At 49.0% G+C, this 25,817-nt stretch overlaps 1 protein-coding gene across 1 annotated transcript in view; it reads right to left on the reverse strand.

Moving 5' to 3' along the window:
- Atp10a (ATPase phospholipid transporting 10A (putative)) overlaps nt 1-25,817 on the reverse strand; it is an 81,807-nt gene that overhangs the window by 24,992 nt on the left and 30,998 nt on the right. The window contains exons 3-10 of the mRNA XM_048369057.1: nt 14,812-14,897; nt 13,122-13,228; nt 12,081-12,212; nt 10,494-10,624; nt 7,564-7,816; nt 4,006-4,223; nt 2,056-2,250; nt 516-1,116 (exon numbers count right to left, since the gene is read on the reverse strand). Coding sequence (XP_048225014.1) covers nt 516-1,116; nt 2,056-2,250; nt 4,006-4,223; nt 7,564-7,816; nt 10,494-10,624; nt 12,081-12,212; nt 13,122-13,228; nt 14,812-14,897 — 1,723 coding nt within the window. The remainder of the gene's footprint in view (nt 1-515; nt 1,117-2,055; nt 2,251-4,005; nt 4,224-7,563; nt 7,817-10,493; nt 10,625-12,080; nt 12,213-13,121; nt 13,229-14,811; nt 14,898-25,817) is intronic.

Below are 25,817 nucleotides of genomic sequence, written 5' to 3' on the forward strand. Positions count from 1 at the left end.
ACCCGGGGAGCAGGGGCGCGCGCGGGGAGCTGGGGCGCGGCGGGAGGGGAGGGCACCCGGGGAGCAGGGGCGCGCGTGGGGCGCGGGGGGGGCGGGGCAAGCCGGGGCGCTTACCCGGGGAGCAGGGGCGCGCATGGGGAGCCGGGGGAGGGGGCAAGCCGGGGCGCTTACCCGGGGAGCAGGGGCGCGGCGGGGAGGGCGGGCGCACGGGGAGGGCGCGGCGGGGGCAGGGGCGCGCGGGGAGCCGGGGCGCGTACCCGGGGAGCCCGGGCGCGGTGGGGAGGGTGGGCGCACGGGGAGGGCGCGGCAGGGGCAGGGGCGCGCGGGGAGCCGGGGCGCGTACCCGGGGAGCCCGGGCGCGGTGGGGAGGGTGGGCGCACGGGGAGGGCGCGGCAGGGGCAGGGGTGCGCGGGGAGCCGGGGCGCGTACCCGGGGAGCCCGGGCGCGGTGGGGAGGGTGGGCGCACGGGGAGGGCGCGGCAGGGGCAGGGGCGCGCGGGGAGCCGGGGCGCGTACCCGGGGAGCAGGGCAGCAGCAGGTCCATGAGCATGGAGTCGGCGCCCTTGGTGTAGACGTTGATCTCGTCGGTGAGCGGGTGGCGGATCACCACCGACATGCGCTTGCGGGTGGCGTCGAAGCCCAGCGTGTGCAGCAGCTCGAAGGTGAGGCGGCCCAGGTGCGGCAGCTCCACCGACACCTGGTCGTGCAGCCGGGCGGCCAGCCGGCAGCTGTAGGCGCGGGCCGCGTACACCAGCGCCGCCTCGTCGGGGCTCTCGGCCTCGTAGCGCAGCTCGCGGTCCGAGGACGAGGCGCTGTCCGAGGCCTGGGGGCCCTCGGGGGCCCAGCTGTCCGCGCCCTCGGCGCCCTCCGCCCCGCTGGCCTGGCTGCTGTAGCCGTTGCTGGCCAGGCCCGGCCCCGGCTGGCCCAGCCGGTCGTCCAGCCTGGCGAAGAGGCTGTCGTGGGACAGGTTGGACAGGAAGCTGGACCCCGACTTCTGGCTGAACTTGGTGGCCAGGCTCCCGCTGCTGCAGCCCGAGGCCAGGCGGCTGGGTGTGAACCTCCGCAGGAAGCCCTCGATGGTCTTCACGGGCGACTTGAGTTCGAACCTCACCCTCACCTGCGGGAGAGGCATGCCCAAATAGTGAATTTTTTTTCCTTCCCCAGTCCTGGGGCTGGAACTCAGGGCCTGAGCACTGTCCCTGGCTTCTTTTTTGCTCAAGGCTAGCACTCTGCCACCTGAGCCACAGTGCCACTTCTGGCCGTTTTCTGTATATGTGGTGCTGGGGAATAGAACCCAGGGCTTCATGTATACCATGCACTCTCGCCACTAGGCCATATTCCCAGCCCAAATAGTGAATTTTTAAAGCAGGATTAAAACACCCGATCTTAGAATAAAGGTAGAAGATCATCCTAGGATGAATTCAGAATAGAAAAAGAGGCAAAACGGAGGAATTCAAGGGAAATAATATTGGACTTATGGGTATTATAAAGTTCTATAGACAAAACAGTAGAGGGCTCTGTAATTTTTTTCTTGCATAACCTTGTAGGGTCCATGTCCCATTTCCCAGCCTGGTCTAGAGGCACAGAAAGCTGTTAAGACAGGACCAAGTTAATATATATATATATATATAATATATATATATGTATTTTTTTTTTTTTTTGCCAGTCCTGGGCCTTGGACTCAGGGCCTGAGCACTGTCCCAGGCTTCTTTTTGCTCAAGGCTAGCACTCTGCCACCTGAGCCACAGCGCCACTTCTGGCCGTTTTCTGTATATGTGGTGCTGGGGAATCGAACCCAGGGCCTCATGTATACGAGGCAAGCACTCTTGCCACTAGGCCATATCTCCAGCCAATATATTTTTTTTATTTTGGCATGTATTCTTTCATATCTTCTCATTCGAAAATCTGTTATATGTACTTTTGTTTCCTTTTTCTGCTTCTTGGGGGGGGGGGGCAGGGGGCACAAAAGGGAGGGAGGAAAAGATGAGCCAATGCAATCATGGTGTTATACGGAAAACAAACTCTGTGGGGCAGAAGGACGAGGGCCAGCACTTGCCTTCTGTCGCGGCTGATCCGGGGAGGTGACGACCACCGTGTTGCAGATGGTGAGCGCAATGAAGAAGTCGAAAACGTCGGACAGCTCAGGCGAGAGATGGGCCAGCGGGTGTTCCTGGTGCCTGGCCACGGATAGGTACCGGTCGCACTCGCTCACCTTGTCCAGCAGCTTCGGGTCAGGCGTAATGTCTTTCTCCTAGGGGAAGAAAACAGAGGCACCCGATGGGGGCCAATTGAGTAACCTGTCAAATGTTTTCATGCTCCACTATTTAAGGGGCCTTGATTTAACTTCCTATAGGGGACAATAAAATTTCGTCAGGCATACGTGCCATCTTTCAGTGCATTTGTGTACAACGGTATGTCACGAACGTCTGTCGTAAACATGGGAAGAAAGGCACGTGTTTTTATGACGTGTAACTAACTGTAAACACTTCTTATGAAAGAATATGTATATAATAAAAAGCAGGGAGCTGGTGGCTCACGCCTGCAATCCTAACTACTCCAGAGGCTGAGGGCTGAGGATCGTGGTTGGAAGTTAGGCCCAGTCAGAAAAGTTTGGGAGACGCTTATCTTCGGTTAACCAGCACAAAAAAAAGCAGGAAGTGGGAGCTATGGCTCAAGTGGTAGAGTGCCAGCTTTGAGTAAAAAGGCAGGAGGCTCTGGGTTCAAGCCCCGGTACTAGCACGCGCACACGCATGCGCACACACACAGCCAACATATTTGTATCACCCACCTCAAAAAATAGGTATACCTCTTAAAAATCCTGCTCCTGCATTTTCTTGCAATCTTTTTTCCTTTACATCTACATTTTTGCATATTTTAAATATATGCAAATTGGAAGTTTTCATCTCTCCCCCCTCAAAAATGTTATCTTTTCTGAACTTTTCCATGACTTTAAGAACTATATATATATATATAAATATATATATAAATAAATATATATATATAAACACATTGAAAAGGATGAAGGTACTCATGATTTATCTACGATGGTCATCGTCTTTCTTTTTGGCTCTTTAAGTATCTATCCCTCACCATAGTGATAAAATCCTGTGTGTGGTGATCTGTGAATCAGTAAGTGGCTTTCACAAATCTGTCACAGGTCCTCAGAAGAACGTCCTGTGATGTAGTAACCCTTCCTGCCCCCCCCCCCCCCCGTCTGCCTTCCCATAGCTCTAGGTCATCATATTTAAGTGGCAGGATTCCTGTACACATCTAGAAAAATGAGGCCACCCAGAAAATTTCCACTCCTTCCCAGAAATTTTCCTCTCTGGTGGCAGTACATGCAGAGGAGGCGGGGGAAGTTGCTTTAATGGGACTTAGATTTATCTAATTAATAGAGTGTGTGTGTGTGTGTGTGTGTGTGCGCGCTTTTTGCTTTCTCTTTCCTTCCTTCCTTCCTCTCCCTGCCTCCGCTTTGTGCCGGTACTGAATTCACTGCCGGGACGCTATTCCTTTATCTTTTTCACTCAAGGCTGGCCCCTGTACTCACTGAGCCAACACTTCTGTTTTTTTTTTTTTAATTATTATAATCTTTAAGTAGTCACACAAAGGGGTTACACAACAACGTGTCAGTTTCTGAGTACAATGCATCTCGACTAATATCCTGTTCATCATTCTCCCTCCTTCCTCTCTCCCAGCTCCCTCCTCCCATCCACCCCGTCTCTCCTTGCTGCCTTTTCACATCTGGACACTGCACGTCGTGACTGTATTCGTACTTCCAGCGCTCTGCTGGTGAACCGGAGATCAGAGTCTCATGAACGTTGCTGCCTGGGCTGGCTTCCAGCCTCGATCCTCACATCTCAGCCTCCTGAGTAGCTAGGATGACAGGCGTGAGCCATCGGCTCCCAGCCAAGAAAGACACTTGATGACTGGAGCCACCACTGCCAGTGGTGGCGGCCGCGTGGTCGTCCCCCCACCCACTTCCCCACCCCCGGCTAGCTGCACTCACCATGGGGCTGCTGAATGCTGTATGCCTGGACAGCATGCTGGCCCTCTTGGCCTCGGCGCGGCTGTTGGTGCGCCGGTGGGACTTGGTGCTCTGGGTCCGGTGCATGGTCCGCACGCTCTGGTGGCTCCCGATGCTGCCGCGCTGGGGCAGCGTGCTGGCCCTGGGCACGGCCTCCTCCTCTTCCGAGTCGGCCTCCTGGTACCTGGCCAGACGCTGGGCTGTGGGGAGAGGGACAGGGTGGGGCATCAGGAGGGAGGGCGCTCCATGAGCCTTTCCCAACCCCCTCCCCCCAAATCACACACAACGGGATAAAGTATCCTTGGTGGCTCATGCCTATAGTCCTGGCTACTCAGGAGGCTGAGAGCTGAGGATCACGGTTCAAAGCCAGCCTGGGCAGGAAAGTCTTGTGAGATCCTTTTCTCCAATAAATTACCCCCAAAAAGCCAGAAGTGGGGCTGTGGCTCCAGTGATAGAGCACTAGCTAGCCTTAAGCAAAAGCTCAGGGAGAGTACCCAGGCCCAGAGTTCAAGCCCCGCAACCATTTTAAAAAAGAAAAAATAAAGAAAGCCCGAAGTGGAGCTGGGATTCAAGTAGTGGAATGTTAACCTTGAGCAAAAAAAGCTAAGGGAAAGCACCCAGGCCCTGGATTCAAGCCCCAGTACTGCCACAAATAGTTTAACGCACTAAATACATGTAAACACACACACACACACACACACACACACACACACGATTCCTTCTGCAATCACATGGGTGTGAAAGAAATCCAAGACGTAATGCTGCAGTTGAGCCCACAGGGGGCGCTGCTGAACAGAGTCTCTGATCAAATTTCCCCAGGTTTGCCGAGTTAGTATGGCCTGTTGCCTCACGGATTAGCATGATAGCGTTCGACTGTTCATAAGGATGACTAATTCAAAACAAATGTGCAATCCGAACATCGTGTGCAGGCACAAGGCCGGGTAGAAACCCAAGGTACACTAACACCAGGAAGCCTGCTCAAAGTGCATGGCCTTGGTCAGCATTGTGACCTAAATCCCAATTTGGTGGCAGCTGGATGGCACGGGAAGCGCAAATCCTAGACCAGGGCGGTTGTGTCTGCTCTTTAGCCTCGTGTACTTGGGAGTTTGGCTTCAGCCTGCAGAAGGGGAGACCCGTCTGTCCTGTTCAACCCTGCCAGCAGTCACCATGAGAGTTTAGAGGTCTGCGTGGTGCTGGCTGGGGGGCCTCTTCCATCCTTCTGAGACTGGGGGATGGGGTGGGGGTGGGGAGTGAGTTTTCAGGTCCAAGTGGCCTCAGGAATGTGGACACCAGTCAGCCAGGAGCCAGCCAGGTCATCGGGTCATGAGGAAAGATCACGCCCGTGGTCTCCATGGCTGGTTCTGGCATGGTGAGCCGGGTTCGGCACTCATGGAGAATCCATCTGAACTCACTCATCAGTGAGTGCTCAAACCCTAAGACGGACGTGGTTGAACGCGATCCCGGCATGCCCCTAAAACATGGCGCCTCTGCGCATGGCAGTCTGTTTTCACCGGAAACACTCTCCTGTGTCTTCTGCAGGCCACAGAACTGCTTGGTTTCATGAGAGGCATGTGACAAACTTGTCAAAAATCGTTCTGTGATTCTGCTCCTTGGAGATTCAGATCTCAACTCTGTGATTCTTGTTTGTTTTTTAAAAAATTTTTTATTGTCAAGGTGATGTACAGAGGGGTTACAGTTACGTATGTAAGGTAGTGAGTCAAACTTGTTACCTCCTCCCTCATTTTTCTCAACTTTGTGACTTTGGCAAAAACAGATTACTAGGGGCTGGGGATATAGCCTAGCGGCAAGAGTGCCTGCCTCGGATACACGAGGCCCTAGGTTCGATTCCCCAGCACCACATATACAGAAAATGGCCAGAAGCGGCGCTGTGGCTCAAGTGGCAGAGTGCTAGCCTTGAGCGGGAAGAAGCCAGGGACAGTGCTCAGGCCCTGAGTCCAAGGCCCAGGACTGGCAAAAAAAAAAAACAAAAACAAAACAGATTACTATTTGATATCCGTATACCATGTGGCATAATGAAGTCAAGCTAATGTCACCTCACTTGCCTATCTTTAATTGTGTGGGTGGGTGGAAAGGTCAGTACTGGAACTTGAACTCAGGGCTTCACATGCTTGCTTAGGTGTTTTTTTTCTCTCTAGGCTGGCACTCAACCACTTGAGCCACACCTCACTTCTGGCTTTTTGCTTATTCGGCAGAGATAAGAGCCTCATGGATTTGTCTGCCTGGGCTGGCTTGGAACTGGGATCCTCAGAACTCAGCCTCTCGAGCAGCTAGCTGTGAGGATGGGCACAAGTCCACCAGCAACCGGCCTTCCCCATCTGAAATGGACACTTAGCTCATCTGAAACATGTATTAGTGAGCTGAGTCGATCCGTTGTTTAGAACTCAAACCTACTCTTCCTGACTCTCTGGAAATGTTGAAATTCTACAAAGCTCTTGCAGAATACGTTGCCCGGGGAAGGAGCTCTTCTGTACAAAGTTCAGGCGTTTGGGAAGAGGCCTGGGGATGAGGCAGCGAGAAGGGAAAGACACCAGAAGGACAGCGGACATGGGCAGTTTATTTGGGGTGGCAAACAGAGCAGTAAACAAGTGTATTCCGTTAGTCTTGACTGCTTTAACTGTACCATAAAGGAAGACACTTAAGTCTTAGGGAGCCTGGGCTATAACTCAGGCGTTAGTTCCAGAACATAGTTCCTCTGGTGTTCTTTGTGGCTGATATAGAAAAGGAAGAGTCCTTGGTGGACATTCAATCACCCTCAGAAACACTCCTGAGAGTAGGGGACCCTTCACCATAGCGCCCTCTCCTGGTAGGGTTGGGGATGGCTGGTTCCGGTCACCCTGGACTTAGGAAACTAGTAACTCCCCTAGCTTCCTTCAACAAGGAAGGAGGCAGCAGAGGGTAAGGAAAAAACCGGGAGGAGGGCCTGCCTAGACAATCACAAGTGAGGCAATTCACTTCTCTCCAGCTCCCACGGACATTGTGTTCCAAGGGGAAGAATGCAGCACGAATTACCTAATGCCCTTCTGAGAATTTTCGGCTGATAAGAGGAAGATGGATGATTGACAAAGGGAACATCTCTTTGTGCCTCTGGTGTGGCACAGTAAAGTGACTTTGTGCGGCAGAAATGAGTTCCTCAAAAGGGTGACACCCCCTGCCTGGCTGCTGCATCCGCCTGGCAGAAAATGAAGACGGAAATAGATGGCCATCATCATTTCCAAAGACTTGGCTGTGAGCTGGGCCATGTCAACCGGTTCTATAAATAGCACTGAGCTTCGGGCTCCCAAGGTGAAAATCAGCATTCTCTGAGGCTTGTGGTGTGGTTGTGTGTGTGTGAGTGTATGTGTGTGGTTGTGTATGAGAGAGACAGAGAGAGAGAGAGAGAGAGAGAGAGAGAGAGAGAGAGAGAGAGAGAGAGAGAGAGAGAGAGAGAGAGAGAGAGAATCCACATACAAGTTCTGGCTATAGTAGCCTTCCTGTCCAGCCCATCCTGGAGGTGTTCCCACCCACCCACCCCCGACTTACCATTTGCATCATGAGAATATTCAACACCAGACACAATGCATCTTCGGAAAACCATCTTATTTTCAGTTAAGGTGCCAGTTTTATCGGAGAAGATGTATTGTATCTGCCCTAAGTCCTCGGTGATGTTCAGAGCTCGACACTGCAGCTGCGAGTCTGTCTCTTCGTCATACAAGTCTATGTCCTGGTTAATGAAGTATACTTGACACACTTTGACAATTTCAATGGAAACATATAAAGAAATGGGGATCAAAACCTAGAAGAAGACAGAAAGCACACAGGATGAATGACCACAAGGACCAGAAAGTGGCAGAATTAGTCCAATCTACTTCAATGACAAATGACTACAAACCACAAGGGGCAGGAACTATACTGTACCTTTTAGAGCTTACTCGAGTTGGTTTAAAGTCACTATTGGAAAAGGATTAGAGTACTGGCAAGGGGAGTTTAAACTAGGAAGAGCCTACAGTGCACTTGCAGAGTAGAAATCCACTATGGTGTCTGGGAATGTCTGGAGAGAAGCAAGCGTTTTCATATTACTAAGGTTTGCTTGAGAGAGGCTAGGAAGAGAAAGAGAAAAGAGAGAAACATAGCAGAGTCAGACTCCTTGTGAAAGCAAAGTCATCTCAAACCACAGCAATATTCAACCCCCAGGCTTTCCCTGGGCCCTGGGAAACACAAGCTGTCACTCGTGGACACAAACTCCACAGTTCCGGGAGCAACCACAAAAGGAAACATTTTTTTCAGAGGCAAGTTTATCCTACAGGACCTATTTCCATCATGATGTATGATCAAAAAGCCCAGGGAAAAAGGCTTTGAGAAAAACATCAACTTCCTTAAAATTAATGTTCATTTCGTAGAGTTCTAAAATTGAACGAATACTAGCCAGGCGCTGGTGGCTCATACCTGTAATCCGAGCTACCCAGATGGTTGAAATCTGAGAATCACGGTTCAAAGCCAGCCCGGGCAGGAAATTCCTGAGACTCCAATTCCCGGGTTAACCTCCCCACCACCAAAGCTGGAAGGGGAGGTGTGGCTCAAGTGGGAGAGCATCAGTCCAGAGAGAAAAACACTAAGGAACAGGGCTCAGGCTCTGAGTTCAAGCCCTGCTACCAGCAAACACAATAAATGGCTCAGATGCAATGTGATCATGAACTGATTTGGAACAGAATAAGGTAGATGAGTGGAAAAAAGACCTGTGGGCTCCAGAAGAAGTATGTGGAGTTCCGTTCATAGCTAGGTCCCCATGTTGGGTTCTTACAACAAACCTTGCAACCCATTATGTCCACATTAAGAGAGAACTGGGTGGGCTGGGGATATAGCCTAGTGGCAAGAGTGCCTGCCTCGGATACACGAGGCCCTAGGTTCGATTCCCCAGCACCACATATACAGAAAACGGCCAGAAGCGGCGCTGTGGCTCAAGTGGCAGAGTGCTAGCCTTGAGCAAAAAGAAGCCAGGGACAGTGCTCAGGCCCTGAGTCCAAGGCCCAGGACTGGCCAAAAAAAAAAAAAAAAAAAAAGAGAGAGAGAACTGGGTGAGGTAGGCGGATGAACACTGTACTAACTTTCTGTAAATCAAAAAATTTATTTCAAAAGAAAGTTAATTCCCAGTACTAGGGCTTGAAGTTAGGCTTTTACATTGACTCATACGGGGACTCTATACAAAATAAACATTATTTTCAAGGAAGTTCATCTGAAGTCCTTAAGACACATGCTCATTCTCCTTCTCTGCTTGTGCTGGTGGTTCTACCACTTGAATCATTCCTCTAGTCCCGCATTTCTGCTGGTTAAGTAGATAGTCTGATAGACTTCTCCAATCAGGCTGGCTTCAAGCTGTGATCCTTAGATCTCAGCCTCTTGAGTGGCTGGGATTCCAGGCGTGAGCCACCAGCACCTGGCTGTTCTTTGCTACTGATTGATTGAATCGGTCCTGGGGCTTGAACTCAGGGCCTGGGCACTATCCCTGGGCTCTTTTTTGCTGAAGGCTAGGCAACTCTACCACTTGAGCCACAGTCCCACTCCCCACACTTTTTTTTTGGCAGTTAATTGGAGACAATGAGTCTCACAGGCTTTCCTGCCTGGGCTGGCTTCAAACCTCAATCTTCAGATCTCAGCCTCCTGATTAGCTAGGATTATAGGTGTGAGTCACGAGTGACCATCACATTTTTTACTTTTCATATTGAAGATGGTAAAAAAATATTAAGATATGAGGATAAAGAATTTTCCCCTAACCTCACAAGGTTTAGAGAAAGAGAAAGCATTATGAAAACCGGAGTAATGCACTATCTTTTTATAGACACAGTTCCATTATTCCATTGATCTGGGTGTGTGTGTGTGTATGTGTGTGTGTGTGTGTGTACGCGCGTGCGTGCGTGTGCTGATATTGGGGCTTGAACTCAGAGCCTGGGCACTGTACCTGAGCTTTTTCCACTCAAAGTTAGCACTCTATCCCTTGAGCCCCACCTCCACTTCTGGCTTTGTGCGGCTTCATTAGAGGTAAAAGTCTCACTGACTTTCCTTCCTTGACTCTCAGATCTCAGCCTTCTGAGTAGCTAGAACTACAGGTATAAACCACTGGCACCCAGCATGAAGTTCAGTAGAAGTTAGCAGAGCGAGCAGGTAGAAGCTGTGGATAGCATATCTGTATAGCGTGCAGGAAGATCTACCTCACGTCATAATCACTGCCCCCCAACTTAAAAAAAAAGTACTTGGAAAAGAAAATCAATGAAACAGTAAGCACAACCAAGTCCAACTATTCAAAGAGAATTCTGACTCAAACATTCCCCCACCCTCAGGCAAAACCCTATAGATAACTTAGATAAAGAACTAAAAAAACCATCAGCTAGATCTAGACGCCAGGTGTGGTCTTCTGGGCTGCAGAAGTGACTGGGAATGACTGATTCTCCATGGCGAAGGAAAGCAAGCCATCCTACCTGCAGAACTATGATCATCGTCAGAAAGGAATACACCGCGGCGGTGACCGGGGAGGGGGAGCTGCCGTCAGACTCGGGAACCTCAAATAACGCTTTCTTCTCTTGATACCTCCGAACCCACAAGCCATGTCCTGAAGCCAGATGGAAAGAGAAAGGTGATGGGGGCCGAGTGAAAACCAGGAACATGGCTGGTAATAAATGAAGGTTAAAAAAAAACCCTACGATTTGTTACAGGATACAGCGCGTTTCGTTTCTTAGTTTTCCTTTCCTGAGAGCAAGTAAAAGCACAGCCAGGTCTTGGCACTTGTGATGAGACTTTGGGAGGAATGAACTTGACGCGTTCCTCACAGAGAGGGAGTTTTCCCGGTACTTACGGTGCTGAATGCCGTCACTGATCAGAACGCAGGAAGCGCCTGTGTACTAGCAAACGCAATTGCCAATGTGTGTCTCGCCAAACCACCGGTCTCAGCCTGGCACCGGCGGCTCACACCTGTAATCCTAACTACTCAGGAGGCTGAGAGCTGAGCACCAAGGCTCCAAAAGCCAGCCTGTGCAGGAAAGCTGGCGAGACCTTTGATCTCCAATTAACACCAAAAAGCTGGAAGTGAAGGTGTAGCTCAAGTGGTTGAGCAAAAAAACACCTTGAGCAAAAAGAGAAAAAGCTCAGGGCCTAAGTTCAAGCCCCAGGACTGGCACCAAGAACAAAACCAAAAAAGTATCATGAGGTACTTACTGTAAAAGCAGCTGGTTTTTTTCAATGGACAACAATGATCATTATTCTGAGATTTAATCCGTGTGTGTGTATGATCTGTCTGTCTGTCTATACTGGGGCTTGAGCACAGAGCTGCAATCCCTTGCTTAACTTTCTCTGCTCAAGGCTGATGGATGGCTCGACCACTTGAGCTATGCCCCCACTTCTGGCTTTTTGCTGGTTAACTGGAGTCTCACCAACTTGTCTGCCCAAGGCTGACTTTGAACCAGCCTCACATCTCAGCCTCGCGAGGAGGTAGGCGTGGGCCACGAGGGCCCGGCGATCCTCACAGAGAATAAGAAGCCAATGGAAATGCATGTTACTTCACTAATTGGGTCTCGCACCTATCTAGTAACAGAAGCCTTATTTATGTTCCGTACATCCTTTTATCGGGACCATATCACACCTGTCTGGTCCCAGTGGGTAGCTTCTCAGGGACAAGGTGAAGGTCATACCCACGCTGGTCTAACCTTCTCCTTCCCCTTCAAGACTCACACGAGCCCCTCTTTAGGACCCACTGGTTTTGTCTTTCCATTCCGTTCCCAGCAGTAACACTGATGGCTCGCTTGCTCTGAGTTCATCTCCAGCTTCCTGACCTTTCTTCCACTGGGCTCGCTTCCTTCCGCGTCATCATCAATTCAGAAAATAATATAACCACGCGCAGCCCATTCATCTAGGTCTCTCCCACGTGGCTAGTAGCCTCAAAGGGCCCTCGCGTCTAGGCGGTGCTGCCGCTGAGCGAGTGGAGACAGCCCACACCACGCTGGCCTCTCTCTCTCTCTCTGGAAGTGGCTGAGCCACAGCCATTCGGCTGAGGATCTGTCTGGAAGACTTACCGACCGCTGAAAAGAGAGCCATACACACGAGGAGCAGGACACACCACAGCACATCGCAGTTCATCTGCCTCTCCAGCTGGCTGCGCTTGTAGCGGGGGCCGCTGTTGTTCAGCAACGCTTTCGTTTCGTGCCCTGGGAGGGGAGCACGAAGGACGTGGTGAGTCAATGCCCTCATCTACACAGCACCAACGACCAGGGTCCCCCGGGGTGAACGATCGTGCGGCCGCCTGACTCTAGTTACGTGATACATGCAGTCTACCTAGCGGAGCATAAACTGATTGCATATATAAAACATAAATCGGGCTGGGAATATGGCCTAGTGGCAAGAGTGCCTGCCTCATATACATGAGGCCCTGGGTTCGATTCCCCAGCACCACATATACAGAAAATGGCCAGAAGTGGTGCTGTGGCTCAAGTGGCAGAGTGCTAGCCTTGAGCAAAAAGAAGCCAGGGACAGTGCTCAGGCCCTGAGTCCAAGCCCCAGGACTGGTCAAAAAAAATATATATAAATCTATATCTTATATATAAATTATATGCATAATTTTATATCCATATAAAAATGGAAATGTATACAGAAATGTACACATTTTGTATTTACGTAATCTTAGAATCATATATAATTATATATTATGAGACTATGTATATATATTGATATAGCATAACGCAATACAATACATAAGTTTTATATATGTAATATATAATACAAATTTTGTTTATGATATAAATATATTATAAATTCTAATGCTATAATATAAACATATTTGTAGAATTTTATTATATACACATACACATGTATATACATACATATATTATATATACATATATGCTTATATACGGATATGTGTGTGTGTGTGTGTATAAAAACCCACCATAAAGAAAGGAAGAAAACAGGCTAAAACGCATTTTGGTTGAGGTATTACTAGAAGAATATGTCTCTCCTTTTCTTCCTCGGCTCAATCATCCGATTGAGCAGGGACGCAGGGAACCTGGAGCCCCTCAGGGCAACACAAGGCCTGGGGCACCGGCAAGCAAAGCACCTACCTGCGTAGACCACGATGCCAGCCACGGCCTCCGTGTTCCTGATGGTGCACCCCCGGAGCAACAGGTTCTCCTTGTGCAGGCCGGCCTTCTTCCCGTTGTCATGAATGCTGGGGAGGAACAGGGCCCACGTCACGTGACTGCTCACCCCATGTCACGTGACAGCGGTGTCGCCTGGCTGTGCGGCCACTACCTCACATCTCAACCAGCACTACCTTAGGGAAGAAAGAACCTGATACAGTGGAAGCTCTGGGAAGCCGGGAAGCTGGATGGGAGGAAGAATGGAGAGCCCCAAGCATGGGCAGCGTTGTCCTAGGGTCTCTCTACAAGAACAGAGTTGCTGTTCACAAGTACCTGGGCAGTGAATCCAACGATTTACAAACCAGGATGCAGTAAAGCTATCAGTACAACCATGTCCATCACAGCACTACTTCACCATAGCCAAGATAGGGAATCAGCCCAGATGCCCCTCAATGGATGAATGGATCAAGAAAATGTGGTATATATACACAATGGAATTTTACTCATCCATTAGAAAGACTATTATATCATTTGCAAAGACATGGAAGGACCTGGAGAAAAATCATGTTAAGTGAAATCAAGCCCAGAGAGACAAAAGATGTCTATTTTCTCTCATATGTGGAAGCTAGAGCTAACCTATAGTAATATAAATACACACTTTGGGGTGGTATGCAAGTGTACACAAGTGTATTAGCTGAAAGATGGTAAATTCAGGAGAGAACTCAAATGGTGTAATTTCTTACAAAGGCTAATAACAAAGGCTAATACACAGGCCCACAAAATAAATGCTAGGAATTAGGAGGATCAAAGGGTGGGAGGGGGTAGAAGGCGAGAAGAAGGGGGAGGAAAATTCAGTCGTAAAACTCAATTCAGATTCTAGAAATCTGAGGGTTGGGAGGGATGGGGGAGAACAATGGAATGAATGGGTGACATCGATCAAGACGCACTGTATTTATAAACTTTGTTGAATGGCAACTCCTTTGTACCACTACTTAAAGATACAAAATAGAACTGGGGCAAAGAAAGAGTTATTTGTTTATGATGAGGCCATTAGCAATCTGACTGGGGACCTTTTGAGGAAAGGTCAGGCCAAGTAAAGACCCAAGAAAAGACACCACCCACAGCCACGCAGAGGCCTGGGCAGGGGGGGTGGGGAGGGTAAATCTACCTGGCTGACTGACCCTTTGATCTGAGCTTTCCAGACTCTAGCTAGCTCCGAGGAAATCAGTTTCTGATGTCAAAGCTACCCAGTTTGGCAGCCGGTGGCAAGTGAACACATCCCTTCCATGTTGAATCTACGCTGCGTGGACTAGCTTACCTACTTCAAGTAAGTCCCCATGTCCCTGGACTCATCACACCAATCTCTTCTCAATGAAACAATTTCGTGCGGCCATCGTGTCCGTGGATGTATGGGCCCCAAATACAGCTGAGCTCATCGACTAACTTTCCTCTCTCTCTCTCAAAAGCTGTTCCACTGGTGCCCGGCTGGTGGTTGGTTTTTTACTAACCAGTCAACCTACGCCATTGAGAGGGCTCAGGTGCTGGCCAAGACTCCCAAGCGGCTCGCCCCCACAGCCAAGAACATTCAAGACACATCTTATAACTGTGTGTGGGGGGGTGGGGGGTGGGGGGTGTTTTCTTGAACACGCACAGAAGGAGGCACAATACTCACATGCAACCACGGAATCGAGTCAGATCGTTGTTTGGTTTCTCGCACTCGATGACACTGGTGAACGTCAAGGGATTGAATTCAGAGACCTAAAATAATGATACGTGTACATTAGAGAGACAAATCTGAGTGCAGGCTGTTCTGTTTGAAAAGACACTTGTAATGCCAGGCGTTGGTGGCTCACGTCTCTCTCCCAAGTTACTCAGGAGGCTGAGATCTGAGGATTGCAGTTTGAAGCCAGCCCAAACAGGAAAGTCTATGAGACTCTTATCTCCAGTGAGCCGGCCAAAAGCCCCAAGGAGAGCTGTGATTCAAGGGGCAGAGTACCAGCCTTAAGGGAAAAAAAATTAAACAGTGCCCATGCCCAGGCCCTGAGTTGAAATCCCAGTATAGACACACAAATGATCATGGTTCACTTTAAAGGAAACAATTTAATGTAGAGTCTTGTCTTTGATAGATGTAATCATGTTTCACTCGGACAAAGAGGTCAGATCTGGGAGGAGGTTAAGAGCAAAGAAAGGAAATAGAAGAAACTCACTGCAGGTTTAGTATTCATAATTAACTACAATACAAGGATTTTTTTTCTTTTTTCTTTTTTGTCCATCATGGAGCTTGAACTCGGGACCTGGGCACTATCCCTGAGCTTTTCTGCAAAAGGCTAAGGCTTTTAGTGTTCTACCACTTGAGCCACAGCTCTACTCCTGGTTTTCTCTGTGATTAACTGGAGATGAGTCTCATGACCTTTCCTTGCCCAGGCTGGCTTCAAACCTGATCCTCAGATCTCAGCCTCCTGAGTAGCTAGGATGACAGGTGTGAGCCACCAAGGCCTAGCTACAGATTTCCTTTTAACCAGTTCTTAGGCTGCCATCCTAATTTTCAATGGGAAAACACTGAAGCGAGCCGGGCATCATTGTTCCATGCCTGTAATTCTAGCTACTCCGAAGGCTGAAATGTGGAGGAGTCAGATGCAAAGTCAACACAGGAGAAAAAAGTTTGCCATATTCCATCTCCAAAATAACCAGCAAAACCCCAGCTGGAGGTATGACTACTCAAGAGTGGTAGAGGGCAAGCTGAGCAAGCACAGAGGGCCCTGAGTTCTAACCCCGAGACCAGCAAAAAAAAAATGATCGAAAACAAAACAACAACAAAAACAGCTCAAACTTTTAAAAAATGAACTTTTTTCCAGACATGTTTATCATCTGAAAAAAAAAAGTACACAAGCAAGACCATAGAAGGTGCATGGAAATTCTTTTTTTTTTAATTAAAAAATTGTCTTTAAGTAGTTATAAACAGAAGATGCCATTCAGCAGAGCAGTTTATGAATACAATGTGTCTGATTCCATGCCCCTTCTTCCAACATCTTCACCTACCCCTCTCAACCCACCCCTTCCTTCATTTTTCTTAATTGTGTAGGATAGACATTGAGTTTTTAAAGTTCTTATTCAACCATCACAACCCACACAGCTACAAACGTAATTTTTCATGTCTCACCTAATTAGTTTGCAGTGAATCACATACACAGAAAGGGGAGCTTAGCCAGAGACAATAATTGAGATTAAAATGCCATTCTTCTCAGCTTTATGTTGTAGTGCTGGAGATCAAATCTAGGGTCTCACGAATGCTGGGAAAATACTCTACCACTGAACTACCGCCCAAGGAATAGTTCCAAGGAACACTACTTTACAAAGGTTCTTCTGGAAGTTTCTGCACCCGTCTCCTTGGGCTAAAATGGCAGTCCACTCTATTTAGAGAGCAAGGCTGCAGATCAGAGCCCTGTGTTTATTTAAAGCTTTGTGAATTTTCTGGAAGCCAGAAGACAGATACAGGGTACAAGATGGCTCTGAAGCCGTGGACTCCGGAGAACACAACGATTATTCTTGGCAAACGAGAAAACACGGGACTTAAAATATTCTGTCTCTGTTTATTATTCTTTCTCTCTTAAGAAAAATGTAATGCACATGGTTCAGAAACAGTTGGACATTCTGTCTCTGGGAACTCAGAGCTGCGGTGTAATAGACTGTCATCATCATATACTGTGAGATCTGTGTAGGCCCAGGGCACCAATGCCTGCGATCCTTTGCAACTGGAGGGACAACTTCCAGAAACTACTATGAGCTAAATTGGTCCCCACCCAAATTATCTATTGAATTCCTGCCCTAATATCTCCCAAGAGGTCCCTATCCAAAGCCAGGTCCTTCATAGAAGCACTGATAAGAATAAGGTGGGTCCTGTCTCCACAGAATTCATACCTTCTGAGCAGAGAAGAGGAGACAGACAAATCCAGGGGTGTGCCCGTGAGACCCAGAGAGGAGACAGCCAAAGGAGAGGGTCTCAGGAGAAAGCAACCCTGATGTCGCCTTCAGCTCGGACTTCCACCTCTGGTACCATGAGAAAATCCACATCTGTGGTTTATTCTTCACTTCCAAGTTGGTCTAAGCTGGGTACCAGTGGGTGCATGCCTGTAATCCTAGCTTTTCAAGAGGCTGAGATGGCAGTTCAAAGCCAGCCCAGGCAGGAAAGGCCATGAGACTCTCATCTCATCTCTCATCTATTTCTGGAAAACCAGAAATAGAGCTAGTAGAGTTCTAGCCTTGAGCACAAAAGTTCAGGGGTAGTGCCCAGGCCCCTCAGTTCAAGCCCCAGGACTGGCAAAAAAAAAAAAAATGTCGGTCTATACCAAAGGAGTGAGTAAATAAAAACTTAGGGATGCTCATCTCGCCAGTCAACAAGGAGAGAAACAAGGAGAGACTCTGTCTTGTCCTTAGCATTTAGTGACTACTCCATCTCGTGCGTTAAATAAGGAAGTAGCCTAACAAACCCACCCATGTTGTTTTGCTGGGAACAGAAGGTATTAAACAGATGAACAAACGTAAGAAACGTAAAAAGCCATTGTTCTTCCCATCAGCGTCCTGGGTTGGGTGCTCCTAGTGATTTCTGTCCCACTTAAATTGCAATTTCATCAGCAATCGCAAAGGTGTGGTTGTCCTTGGTAATCCTAACCGTAGATGTGTGCAAGCAGGCTGGAGGGGCGAACATGGATGAAGTAGGCAGCCCCAGTGCATGACAGGCTCTCTGTGGGACACGCCCCTTCCGGCTGGCTCGCCGTCTCCATGGCAACCGGGATGCTGATCTCAGGGTTTTCACAGTCCATCCATCACCACAGTGGCTTCTGGCCACTTCAACCTCTCTGCCAGCTCTTGGATAAATGCACCAAGGGGGTCGTCTGACTTTCTACGTTATCACACCCCCCTGCCCCGCCCCCAACTGCAAATGTTCTTGTCATAAACCCAAGCATTCGAGATCAAGTGGTCTTGGCTTTGTTTGAGATCAGAAAGCCAGCCTTTTCTCCTCTTTTAGTCTGACCTCCCTTGCTGCCTTTGCATCCTCTGTTCCTCTACCTCCTGCCTACTTCACAGCCCAAAACAAAATGAAACAAAAAACAAACCCAAGCTTTCATTTGCATGGTGCCGAAATCCAAAGGCTCGGAGGGCTGGGTTTGAACCTGAATCCTCTGCCAGCGCCCCCCGCCCCCAATCGAACACTTTTCTTTGTCCTCTGGCTTACGGCACAAGCATGGTGGGGTAGTTAGCAGACCCCTCTCTCCACCCATTTCCTTTGATCAGATGCACATGTACAGATGCATCAAGACCGGCAGTGCATTCAGACACAGTCACGAGAGCAGTTCCACAGATCCCCTCGAGGGGGCCTGCTTGTCACAGAGGCCTTGCTCCCAAGAATCTGGACTTACTCTAACATGAGTCTGTGGCACGCAGCGTGTCTGCAGGGGGGAGGCTCGGCTACTCTACCCAGCTGAGGGAACGGACCAGTGCGTCTGCTTCGCAGCCCCAGGCCACCCAATGCCCCTTCCGCCATGACAGGTGGGAGTCATGAAGCTAGCCAAGGTGAGCAATTGGATGTGACTCCACCCCCCCCCCACCACTGCCTTGCAGATCCATGGGCACACAGGATTGCTTGAAAAGGGCTCTGTTTCTGGAGCAGCTGAGAAGGAACTGGAACCCCAGGGGTGTCTATCATGAAAGAAGGGGTTAGGAGGGAGGGACCCATGCGGAAAATAGTCATCTTGCTGGTCTCTGGAGCAAATGAGGGTACAATCTATAAAATGAGGAGTACAGCTACACATCTCTTCTTACACTCACCTGCAGGGCAAGGGCAAAACAGAACTGCAGCAGAAATGTGAGTTCTAAATCACAACCAGACTAGCTCAGTAATTATATTTTTTAAAACAACAGAACTGTCCATCAGGCACTGGTGGCTCATGCCTGTCATCCTAGCTACTCAAGAGGCTGAGATCTGAGGATCATGGCTCAAAGCCCACGCAGGAAAGTCCATGAGACTCTCATCTCCAGTTAACCACCAGAAAACTGGAAGTGGAGCTCAAGTGCTAAGAGTGCCAGATTTGAGATGAAAAAAAGACTAAGGTATATAGCATTCAGGCCTTAAGTTCAAGCAGTACTTGTACGCATACACAAGCACACAAACACACACACACACACACACACACGATGCCTGTACACCACTGTTAATTTCTGCATCATTCACAATTACCAAAAGGTACAAACCACCCACCTGTATCCATCCACAAATAAAATGTGGCATCTTTCACGTAATGAAACAGCTATAACAAAGAATAAAGGGGCTGGGAATGTGGCTTAGTGGTAGAGTGCTTGCCTTAGCATCATGCACAAAGCCCCAAGTTCGATTCCTCAGCACCACATAAACAGAAAAAGCTGAAGTGGAACTGTGGCTCAAGTGGTAGAGTGCTAGTCTTGAGCAAAAAGAAGCCAGGGACAGTGCTCAGGCCCTGAGTCCAAGCCCCAGGATTGGCAAAAAAATAAAAATAAAAAAAAAATAAAGTTCTGACATGCTACAGCATGAATATCCCTTGAAAACATATATGCTAAGTGAAATAGGAAAAATGTGAAAGGTCAAGTACTGTCTCCTACAATTTATATCAAATACCTGGAGTTGAGGAATAAATATAGAGAAAGAAGTTATAAGAGACTGGAGAATGGCAAAATGGAGAATTACTGCGGTTTCTAGAGTTTCTGTTTGAGAAGATGCTAAATTTGGGGGAGAAAATGGTAAGGATAGTTACAAAACATTGTGTGTAGGGGGAATGTACACTACATTGTACAGTTAAAATGACAAGCTAGCAAAGTTTTATGTTATATTATCTATTTTAGCAGCCACTATATCAGGTCCTACTGAGCAGAAGGCAGAACTAGAATTCCCTTACTGCTGGTGGGGATAAAAAAAATAATACAGCCACTTTGGAAAACTAGAAATCTTTAGCTATAAATCTGGTGACTTCTTAGAAAGTTAAGTATAACAGGATCCAGCCTATGGCTATTTTATTTGTTTAGCTGAAATAAAATTCTATGGCCCCACAAAACCTTACACAAGGATTTTCAACAGATTAATTGTATTGACAAGATATATAGTTGAGACACAGTTAAATAAGCAGAATAGTACTAGCAATAAAGAATAGGCAAGTGTTTATATACACAACTTAGATGACTCTCAAAATATTTGTACCGAGAAGAAAGGAGACAGAACAAAAATTTACATACCATATGATTCTATTTATATACATCTTTAGAAAATGCAAAATAATCTAGAATGACTAACCTGGGGAGGGTTCTCAGGAAGGAGTTGGACTGATGGACTGATTACAGACTTTTGGAGGGTGATAAATAGACTCACCAACATGATTGTGGTGACAGTTTACCTTGGTGTATAGTAAGGCTCATTAAACCACACACTTCAATTATGTACCCTTTAATGTGTATAATCATATATTTTTTTAAGCTGGTTAAAAAATAAAAAAGGCTGGGCGCTGGTGGCTCATGCCTGTAATCCTACTTATTCCAGAGGCTGAGACCTGAAGGATCACGGTTTGAAGCTAGCTTGGACAGAAAAAAAATCCACAAGGTTACATTTCTAGATAACAACCAAAAAGTAGGCCTGAGGGCATGATTCAAGTGGTAGAGTATCATCTAAGAATGAGAAAGCCAAATTAGGGTAGTAGGGCCTGAGATGGAATCTCAGTACTGGCCCCTATCCTCTTCCAAAAGCAAGGCAGCTAAATTTGCAAGTGAAGGGCTGGGAATGTGGCTTAGTGGCAGAGTGCTTGCCTAGCGTGCATGAAGCCTGGGGTTCGATTCCTCAGTACCACATACACAGAAAAAGCCAGAAGTGGCGCTGTGGCTCAAGTGGTAGAGTGCTAGCCTTGAGCAAAAAGAACCTCAGGGACAGTGCCCAGGCCCTGAGTTTAAGACCCAGGACTGGCCAAAAATAAAAAATAAAAAAATAATAACTTTGCAAGTGAATCATGGCACTCTAATTTTGCTTAGCATTTTATTTTGTAAGGGAAGTTTTAACAGAACAACTGAAAATGAATGAACTGCCTGTCCTTTAGGAACGGCACCGTGATCCCCTGGATCTGAACTCTTTATCTTGCAGAAAGGGGATACTTACTATTGTAAGAATAGAATGGCTTCTCCACCTGCACGCAACTCATTATGGAGCGTAATTAATCTGCCAAGAGCGAGGCCTTTGCCTCTAGAAAGCCTGAGTTGCTTGCCTGCAGAATTCTTAAAAATCGGTTATTTTTAGTGGATTGGGTGTCCTTTTAATTGCAGATCATTAATTTCCCATCTGCTTATTTGTTGTTGGGTGAATCTGACTCATTCTAGAAGACAGCAGAGGGCTGGGATCCAGCCACCACCATCTTACTCCTCTTCCTCTCCTTGCAGAAACTCTCTCCAATGTCCTGCCCAGCATGGAAGTCCTCACTCCCTCGCTCTCCTCCTTCCAAACTGTCCCATCGCCCACAGCTCAGCTGGCCTGGCTCTCACGCCCCAACGCCCATCAAAACATCTGCAGAACATCTGGTCCTCAGATGCCCACCCAGCCACTCACTGCCCCAGAGCAGCGAAGGACAGTCTGTCTTGGCTTGTCTTCTACTGACCAAACAAAAACCGGACAGTGAGTAACTTATAAGGAATGAATATGTACTGGGCTCATGGGTCTGCAGGGTGGGAATGCCCACAATACCCACGAGAACCCTGGATCTCGGGGAGCACATCTCCCCCCAAGTGTCAGAGCCGGTCCTCAGACACCAGCTAAATGCAGTCAACCCAGGGAGCGCCCAGCTTAAACTAAGCTGCTGCTATGTGTGTCGGTCATTCACCCCTATTTGGGAAGGTTGGGTAGCAGGTGCATGACACACTTGCCCAAGGCACTGACTGTGGGGCCCTGGCTGCGAAAGGATTCACTCCAGCTAACAGAAGCTCCAAAGAAGTGAATGCTGGGACGAAACCAACTCCTTGGTAAAATTAAAAAACCAACCAGCTGTAAGCTCCTCCCACTTGGATCAATCAGTAAGCGATAGAAACCAAGCAGCCTTAAAATGCAAATCATTACACCTAGGGAGTCAGGTGCTGGCAGCTAGCTCACACCCGTCATCCTAGCTCCTCACGAGCAGACATCGGGGTGGTCACGGTTCAGGGGACCCCATCTCAACCAATGGCTAGGTGCGGCGGCACAGATCGACTGTCTCAGCTACGCAGGAGGACCAGGGTCTAGGCTGATCAGGACTCTTGTCTCCAATGAACCACCCGAAAAGCTGGAAGTGGAGCTGTGGCTCAAGTGGTAGAACACCAGCCTTGAGCACAGAAAAGCTCAGGGACAACCCCCAGGCCCTGAGTTCAAGTCTCAGAAATGGCACAAGGAGGTGGGGGGGGGGGAAGAGGTCAAGGAGAAAGAGAGGGGAAAAGGGGGAGGGGGAGAGGGAAAGAGAGACTTCTTGGTGGAAGAACAGGTGGGTGGCGTTGCGCAATGGTGGGTACAGACCTACCTCTCCCCTGGGAGAAACCGTGGGGCTGAGGGGGCTGTGCCTGGGAAATGGGGGTGGGGCCCCCTCTGCTCCCCATTGCCATGTTCTCAGCAGCCCGCATGCGCATGCGTTGAGTCTGTGCCTCAGCTCTGCCTCCGTGACTGTTCACATTCACCTTCCTCGAGGTGGAGGAAAGGGAGTTTGGCCCTTTGTTGTTGTGCCCAGAATCGTGCGTGCCTGGCACAGGGACTCGGAGGGTGGGGGAGGCTCTCGGAGCCCCATGTGGACCCCCTCCCACTCAGGCTGGGCTCCTGCAGCCCCTACCTACACCCTTCCCACACCCATCTTGGCCAGTTGGAAACAGAGGGCTCGAATGCAAGATAGGATCAGCGCTCTCTGTCTGGGATGGCCGACAGCTCATCGTACCAAGCTAAGGGAACTCCGTGTGGTCCCTGGGAGCAGGAGGCTAAGGGATAGTCCCTACCCCATATAAGGTAGATAGACAGATCGATACACATCCATACATCCTATATAGATAAGTCCATATATATCAATTTATCCACACATCCATACACTCCTACACACCCACATCTAGATATATATGGATATAAGGTATATAGATATAGATAGGTATACTTATGTAGATAGATGACAGATAGGTAGATAGACAGATAGATGATCTGTGAAGTATATACCTTTAAGCTCAGGTATAAGGAACCCCTGGAGGCCGACCTCCAGGTTCCAGAAACTCAGGTGCTCAGGGCTGTGTCTGCAGATCACCTGATCCCGGGACAAAACGATCCGTGTACAGGACCAGAGCTATGGTTGGGCACTGAGTCAGAATGGAAACATCCCAGAAAACACCCTAGAAAACCATCAGGATCAATGGAACTGTCTCCGAGCTGGGTGCCCGTGGCTCAGGCCTGTAATCCCAGCTACTTAGGAGGCTGAGGTCTGAGCACTGTGACTCAAGGCCAGCCTGGGCAGGAAAATCCACGAGACTCTCATCTCCAATAAATTGCTCTCCAAGAAAGCCCGAAGTAGAGCCGTGTGTGGCTTAAGTGGTAGAGTGCTAGCCTTGAGCAAAAGCTCAGGGGTAGCATCCAGGCCCCGAGTTCAAGCCCCAAGACCGGCACATATACAAAACAAGCGGTCCCCATATACACTGTGTGTGCATACACTGCTCTGTACAGACAAGTGCGCATGCTCGTTTGCCTGGTTTCTTGGCACCCGCATTTAGGTCAGCTGAGGCTGCCTGGCTGCCAGCGCACTGCAGTCGGATCTGTGGACAGTGACCAAATCACATCTGCCTGTTCTGGGCTGGTGGCATCCTTTCCCTTCACCCCGGGGCCCCCAAGTGCTGCTTAATCTCTCCAAATGGCTTGTGAGCCCGGGAATGCCAAGGTTAGACATGCAATTCGGCACAGCAGTCTGGCGGTGGGAGCCGCAGAGCCGGGCTGACTGCAGGAATGCACACACCTGTGCATCCACTCGGGACCCAGGGCGCGGGGCCGGCAGCAGCAGGGCCCAGCTGTGGCCAGGCCGGGTCCTCTGGCAAGAGAACTGGGTGACCGGGCCGAGACCAGCAGGCAGAGAGCTGTGGGAACAGGCTCTGGGGGCCCCAGGGCTGGGTTTGTGGCCTAATTTAAAAGCATAGCCACTCAGGTAACTCCTCTTTGGAGCCCCTCTCTGAATGTTCAGAAGAGGAAGAGGAAGCGGAAAGGGAAAAAGGAAAGAGAACAAGAAAATGAGGAGGAAGAGGAGGAGAGGGAGGAAAGGGGGCGTGGCCTCGAAAGGAATCCTGGGACTGTGGCACCCCTCTTTGCTCTTTTGCTTCTGGGCCACAAGGTGAGTGGTTTTGACTGAGCCACGTATCCCTGCCATGATGGCCCAGCCTACCATGGACAGGAACATCCAAGACTTCAAAACCTAATTAAACCTTTTCATCTCCTAAGCACATGCCCCTCAAGTCACCTATGATTGTCATGGAAAGCTGACAAACACAGGACTATGAGCTGCTGCTCCAATTCCAGGTCCCTGGATTGTGTCTCCTGCAGATAGGTGGTTTATTATTTGTCCCCAGAACACCCAGAAAAGGCAGTGAGGTGGCAGCCATCACCTCCCAGAACCTTCTGTCCTGGGTGCTGGAGACCCAGCAGGCTGATCTCAGCCTCAGAACCCAAGCCTGCATCAAAAGAACTTTTCCTCTGCTTGGGATCTAGACACACAGCAGAACAAATAACCTGGGGAGGGCCCAGGCCCACCCAGGTCTCGCTGGGCCTTGGTGATGTGGAGGCGTCACCCCAGAATCTGCCCTCAAAGGACTTCCTGTCTGATAGCCAAGGCTCTGAAACACTTGATAAAGGCCGGATGGCCAAACCAACTATTTGAAGTTCCATCCAAAACAAACCTCAAGCTACACGCCTTTGAAGTCGATTTTCTTAACCGCGCACACGAAAGCGCTGGGGTTTCTCAGCCAATGGCAGGTGCGGTGGCTGAAAAGTCATTTCAGGTGAAAAAGATCTTTGGTTTCCTATGAGCCTAAAGACCCAAAGAGTCCAATGAGACACTCTGGTTTGGCTTAATCATCTTCTCCAGAGTGGGGCTGGGGAGTTGGTGGAGATGAAATCGAGAGCATTAGATTATGCTAAGTGTGTGTGTGTGTGTGTGTGTGTGTGTGTGTAAGAAAGACAAAGAGGAAGAAAGACATAGAAAGTAGAGATACACACACAAAGAAAAACAAAAGAGAAAGACAGGCAAAAACTAAGACCGACAGACATTAAGCATAAGGACAAAGACAGAGACACTGAGAGTAGCCAGAACAAGAGAGACAGATAGACCAGAGATAGAGAGAGACACAGAGAGAAAGAGACAAAGCGCTCCCTGGATTCTGTCCTGACACTTGAGATACCACTGGCTTTCCTGCACGAAGAAGGCTGCCTTTCCTCAACCTACTCCATTACAAGGAGCTTCCTGAGAGGTTCACACAGGGCCCCGGAAGCCAGGTCACTTATCCAGAATCAAGCAGATCTGGACACGAAGTAAACTTTTTCTAGCTCATGCTTCTCATCTTTTCTTCCCTGCACCTATTGCATTGCTTTTCTCCCGAGGTGGCTGCCACAGGCACACCCACCCACCCACCCATGTCTGG

Source organism: Perognathus longimembris, chromosome 20 (assembly GCF_023159225.1).
Source record: "Perognathus longimembris pacificus isolate PPM17 chromosome 20, ASM2315922v1, whole genome shotgun sequence".
NCBI lineage: Eukaryota > Metazoa > Chordata > Mammalia > Rodentia > Heteromyidae > Perognathus > Perognathus longimembris.